General features: G+C 38.5%; 1 protein-coding gene across 6 annotated transcripts in view; it reads right to left on the bottom strand.

Moving 5' to 3' along the window:
- nhsb (Nance-Horan syndrome b (congenital cataracts and dental anomalies)) overlaps positions 1–858 on the bottom strand; it is a 47094-nt gene extending 46236 nt beyond the window's left edge. For 4 of the 6 annotated variants that reach the window (XM_016675407.1, XM_016675410.1, XM_016675408.1 and 1 more), the window contains exon 1: positions 150–858. In XM_016675407.1, coding sequence (XP_016530893.1) covers positions 150–429 — 280 coding nt within the window. In that variant the 5' untranslated portion in view covers positions 430–858. The remainder of the gene's footprint in view (positions 1–149) is intronic. The other 2 variants (XM_016675409.1, XM_007560150.2) reach the window with 1 other exon arrangement.
- Positions 859–6507: the final 5649 nt, after the last annotated feature.

The following is a 6507-nucleotide window of genomic DNA, read 5'->3' as shown; positions in this document are numbered from 1 at the left end:
TATATATATATGTGGGCGCCCTTCGTGGCATGAAGGGACGCATGTGATGTGAATGAATAAAATCATGACATAAAGAAGATTTCAAATTTTGTGTTATTCTTTTATGGATGGAGGACGCGGCTACAGACTTCTTGTGGTGATCTACTTACGCACTGCCTCCTTTTTGGGGTCCAGGGCATTGGCAGTCTGCTGGATCTGGCCTATTTTGTTCTGAAGGACCCAGACACGCTGGTTGGTGCTCATGATGTCGTTCTCTAGCTCCTGAAATAAGGAGCACGCATGCCGTGCCAGGTCGGACAGCTGTCGCAAGGTCCGCGAGAGAACCACATGACTGATGGCACACAGGTCCTCGAAAAGCAGACCTTCATCGTTGGGGATCTGGTGTCTGCACAGAAGCTGCGGCTCCACAATCCTTTTGGCGAATGGCATTTTGTTCGCCAAAAATAACAGAGACTGCAAACCAAGTGTAAATCCCCACTGCCTAGAAGAAAAAGGTAAAAACGGGGTAGAGACAACATCCAAATGTATAAAATCCACGAGAAGCCCGACGAGGTTCAGGCCGACGGCGCGTTATCCCCCGGGCGTCAATCCAAAGTTCCCAGGATCTCCTTGAGATCCTCCATCCTGCTGCTCGTTTCTGGGGATCACTCACACTCCCGCTCACACACATGCATACACACGCACACACATGCAGGACACAGCGCAGCCCAGGTCAGTGGTGTGAGGATGCGTGTTGAGTCTGCGATCATGGGTTGCCTCCGTGCCGCGTCAATTCAGCCAGAGCGCAAAGGAGGAGACGCTGAGGCATTTCAAAATAAGACTCACGGTCGGATGGAGAAAAGGAGGAACGTATATGCAAAAAAAAAATTGTAAAATTGTAGAATATAAAATATCCGCATGAGTAGCATTTCTAACGTAATTATAACATGCCAAACAATTATTTTATTTCGGTCATTCTGTAAACGTGTAGCCTTTAATTCTTAGGCTCCTTTCTTCCTTTCCGACGACATTCTGGTTATTTTTCAGGTTATTGACGCAGCTTGTATCCGTGGCCTGAAGAGCGTTCAGACAGTGAAGATGAGAGTTGACTGAGGTAAAACACGGAGGTGTGGACATCTGTGGACAGGGAACGGTCACAAGGTTTCATCTCTACAAGCACTCTGTCAAACAGTTACCTCTGATCAGGACCTGCTGATTTTAAACTGGACTGTTTTATTATTAAAAAAGAAAAAAAAAACAGAAAGAAAAATAATCAGTTAGATTAATAAATTGATTGTCAAAACTGACTTTTAGTTTTTTTAAAAGATTTTTCTTGACGTTAGGAAGTTAGACTGGATATTAATTAATTGCATCAGAACAATACACTCACCGGCCACTTTATTAGGTATAGCTGTCAATTCTACTGACACGAACACAAACTACAAACCAGCCTATAACTAGACACAATCTAGACATGGCAAAGAGATGACTTAGATGACTTTGAGCATGGCATGGTTGATCTACTTGGATTTTCATACTCTCTCTCTCTCTCTCTCTCTCTTTTGTTTCTCTCTCTCAAGTGTACAGAGTGGTCTGAGAAAGAAAACTCAAGGAGCAAAACCTTTACGATATTTTGCTGATGCTAGAGTTCAGGTGATAATCATTCGAGAGCAGATAGAAAGGCAACAGTAGCCCAAATGTCTGCTGGTTAAAACCAAAGTGAGTAATGCCATCTCTGAAGGTGCAACACAAACTTCAATCAGCTGGGCTACAGCAGCAGATGACCACACCAGACAACGCTATGAACAAAAAAACTGAAGTTATTCCTGCAGGCTGACTCAAACTGGATGACAACAGAGGGGGGGAATTGTTGGGTGGTGTTGAGCTAAAACCTATTATCACCCATTTGGTTGTGGTATGATGAACCAGGGACGCTCCTAGAAGATCCATGGCCCTCAATTACTGTAGTTTGAGACCGCTGATGGAGCGGTCTCACAGAGAGCATAGCCAGCTCTTGTTGGAAAATCCTGCTCCTTGGCTGCTGTATCCTGAACGGTTTCTGTCTTGTGCTTTCAAAACGTCTGTAGGAACATCTAGTTTTTGTACCGTTACTGTTTTCTCACTTCTGCTCCAGTTATTGATGACCATCTTTAGGTATAAATAAGCCTGTGGAGACCATTGTCTAATAACATCATTTTGATTCTTCTCTGCAAACTGTGACTTTACTGAACAATGCAAATACACACTGACATACAACGGTTAACACTAAATAAAACATTGTTCTACAGTAACACAGTGGAAAACATGTCAGTTTCTCTTATCAGCTGCCCTTGTTTGCTTATTTTAAATTGCAAACTTGCCAGAAAAGTTCTCATGCAGCTTGCTGTCGTTGCCGAGTTTTTTTTTTGTTTTGTTTTTTTTTGTTTTTCTTTTTCTGCTGAATGGGGTTTTCCAGGATACTAAGCCTGGTCATTGTCTGATTCATTTGCACTGATTAGCCTATAGCCTCTGGGCTCAGGCTGTATATAGACATGTCTGCAGTGAACTTGCAGTTACAGCAAATTTGAGACACTGCAGACCGACAGGAACTTGTCATCTACCTAACTGTGTTCTGCCTGAAAAGCAAATGTCCAGCTACAAATCATTCAGATGTGTCTGAAAAAATGAAAAAAGTACCTGGAGGAGTCCTTAGAACCCCTACATTAGCTCAGCAATCCATCACAACTGCTTGGCATGGATATTTGCTCAGTTAAGTAAAGATGTTTGATCTATTAATGTTAAGAGACTCTTCCCTTGGGTTGCTGTGCGATTATTTTTATTACTCTTTTTTTAATAAACCACATTTATTGGAGTAGAAAAGGGTTGTGCTTTGATTTATATATGATGCTGTAAGTTTGATCTTTGGCAGAATTACATTTCATATTTTTATATACTACTACTACTACTACTGCTACTAATAATAATAATAATATTGTGTTAAAAATTTTGTTATATTATTCTCTTTAGCTTGTCAGTATTTCAAAGCTAGTGCTTTTAGTCATGTTCAATTTATGGTGTTGTAGGGTGTAGTTTCTATATGTATAATAAATGTAAGATTATATGTGCATAAGGAGTGGGGATATTGATAAGTTTATACTTCCAGCCACTCCCTTGAAAATGTAAAACAAAAGTTTTGCCATCATGGTTTATGCTGGAAGTATATTTTTTAACACATTAAAACATTTTCTTTTGTAATGTAATTTTATTTCCTCTATGCGTCGAGTGACAACGGGTGTTTTAACTATCTGTGCTACCCATTCATCCGTCCTACCTTGTGGAAATGCGCATGCGCACATCGATGATACGTCACATACTGCTTATTCAGTAGATTTCTTGTCGATACATCCTACCTGCGAACTAGCACCGACAGAAGTACGGTAGGAAAATCTGACGAGAAGCAGCTTTGCGCATGCGTGATTCATTTCCAATGTAGAGAGAATGGGGTTCAGTTCAGGTCAATTCAAATGTATTTAATTAAGGACAGCACATTAAACAACATGTGGGGGAAAATCTGAGAAACTGTTGTTTTGTGCATAGGTTTTCTACCTATGTACAAAATTAATTTCTTGGTTGTACCTTTAAAATCAAAAGTTAAACAATGCTGTTATACAGACACTTGCCTTGAATTTATGCGACTATAAACAAGGAAAAACATAAAAATGTACATCAGAATGTATATCAGAGAAAGCTCATCCTCCATAACAATGTAAATCAGTCGTCACGTATTTGTTTTGGTTTTAGCCAATGTTTCGTCTGGGAATCGAAAACTTTAAGATCAGTCTCCATTTTTATTCCTGAAGTTGGGGTCTCTTTGTGCAGGTGAGGTTTTCTGAATCAGGTTACTGTGGGACTGACCACCTGTCTGAGCTCGGGGAAGTGGGAGGGGCTCACTGCAGCGTGGGAATTCTGGCCCTTTTTAGAGAACCGACTCTTTTGGCTCGGATCACTAAAAAGAGTCGGCTCATTCTGCTCCAAAGCGGCTCTTCAGATATTTTTATTTATTTATTTTTTCGGTCCTTAATTTAATATCCAACAGAAATATGTCGCAAAATGAATGAGAGCTCATAGTTTGAAATGAATTTATTCTACAGCTCTTCTTCTGGGTCAGCATAAAGTGAAATGTGCATTTTGAGTTTTAAAATACCATATGATTTTGTTATTTGGCTTTTGAAGGTTACATTTTCAGATTTACCTGCGGAAAATAGATGGGACAGGAGCTTTTAATTAAGAAATCTTCCCATTTTGTCTGAAACTTGTGTTTGTATTGAACCAGCAATGAGAAAACATGCTTCTGTTACATGACAGTTTACTGCTCTAAAGTAATGGGTTTTAAACGTTTTCTTCTCTGAAAAGCACACCAGCAATAAATCTCAGACTCTGAAAGGAGTGAAGAGATTATGTAAATCCACAAGGGGGCGTCCTGAACTGTCTTACATTGAAGTCTGAGCATGAAAAAGAATTTAACCCAACCATAGTTATTGTTTTAGTATAATGTAGAAACTATGTGACATTATTACACACAGAAAATGTACATTTTAGCACTATTTGTGGCTTATGATGGAATCAAAATATAATAAATAAGCTCTTTGCTTGCTTATATTCTGTATTGTTCAATGGACTGAGAGACTGCTATGATTTTGTGCCCTCCATGTATGGGAAGCACTGTGCTGCCATGACGCTGTGACATAATTCAGGATAACAGCCGACAGCTGACAGGAAGTTCATAGGGGCTGTAGCCACAATGATCTGTTGTCTTGCATGTTAATACACAATTTAATCACTATGTTGTTTTATGCAACCACTGCACATTATCAGTTCAGCTTTACTGCTATTTTAAGTTGATTTTTCTTTTTTTCAAACACATTAGAGAAAATTTAAAAGTATCTAATTATTATATAAGTTATTTATTGTCATTTGACACTCTTCACTCTCCATAAGCACTTTGGTATTAAGGTCTGAAAATATAAAAACAAATGTATAAAAACAAAGGAAACAGGGATTTTTCTCCACTAGCGACAGTAAAGACAGATTAATGTAAAGGTTTATATTTGAGACACTGAACAGACTGAGGAGTTGTGAACCAATTGTGCCGTCCCATCGGTTGCCCGTTGGCTTCACAAGTTGTTATTTCTGAGATTTGATGCCTGACATTTTTTAGTCCAAACATGCAGCTGGTTGACGACCCCAGCAGCTCTTCCAAGGGGCTCTGCAGGTTTTCTGGAGGAAACCCTGGGAGCTTTCCCAGGTGACGCTTCCTGATTGTTCTCCATTGTGACTTGAAACTTTCTTACCAATCTTTCTTAAGGAATGCTGCAGGTATTTTGCTGTTTATTTAAGTAATATTTAAAAGTGAGTTTTTGAAAAGGGATTTTATTCTTGAGTCATTAAAGGGTTTGACTTGGAACCTGCGCTTGTCCTGTTGTCGCCTTCCCATCCTCAATTTCCATTTGCATGATTTGTTTCTGCCAAAAACTGGATGAATAAAGTCAACAATCTGGTGTTTTGTAAACAAAATTGTTCTTTTAAAAAAAGTTGTAGCTGAGACCAGAAACTTCATAATTCCTTTTTATTTTGTAGTTTTTGTTTATTTATTTAGGATATTTTAAATGTCGTCCAGTTCCTGTGTTAAATGTCCATTAGAATTTAAAGTTTGAGAACGAAGAGGACTTCTTCCCTTCGATCCTCCACTCAGCTGGGTTTTTATTTTCCATCACAACAGCATAATAAATGTTGATGAAAACAATTCATCTCTGATTTCCTGTTTCTCCTTTTTATTTGTGTCTGAGCAGGGAGAGTTTCATCAGGTGTCCTGGTTCCCTTCATCCATCCAACCTGGTTCCCTTTAGTTGATTATCATACAATAACTTGCAACATTGTCAAAGCTCAATGTAACTTTCGCAGGTGGTGGAACATTGTTGCCAACAGCTGCTGAAAGTAACTAAAAAAGTTACTTTTAACGTAACGTAGTCACTTTCCAAATCAGGTAATCAGTAATTTATCTAAGTTACTTTTTCAAGTAGAAATCAGTAATCTGATTAAAGTTACTTTTTTCAAAGTAACTATGCCATCACTGGCTGTGGATGAGTATTGGTCAACTTTGTACTTTCACTTCTCTGTTGATCGGACATTCTGTAGCAGAGAAATCAAAATGTCCCTCGATAAAAGCTCGTTCATGCTGGGATTGTTAGTATTGAACTTTGGTCTCATTGCTGATTTCTTATCGATATTTATAACTTACAGTATCATTTATGTTTCATCCTGAAAATCAATTGCGGCTTGATAAGGATATTTGTGAATCGTCTTGTTTTCTTTTTCTTAATATTTTTCTCCCCGAATTGTTCAGCACAAACTGAATTAGTGAATATTTACCCATTTTCAAAATCTACTTAAACCAAACATGTTAAAACTTAGTAAGTTAAACACACAAATCTCAGTCCAAAAAACCGTTACGTAAACATTATAAAATATTTAATACCTTAACTGATAACA

Source organism: Poecilia formosa, unplaced genomic scaffold (genome assembly GCF_000485575.1).
Source record: "Poecilia formosa unplaced genomic scaffold, Poecilia_formosa-5.1.2 Scaffold113, whole genome shotgun sequence".
In the NCBI taxonomy this organism is placed as follows: Eukaryota; Metazoa; Chordata; class Actinopteri; order Cyprinodontiformes; family Poeciliidae; genus Poecilia; species Poecilia formosa.
Note: the sequence above shows the minus strand (reverse complement) of the source record. Positions and strands in the feature narration are given on the sequence as shown.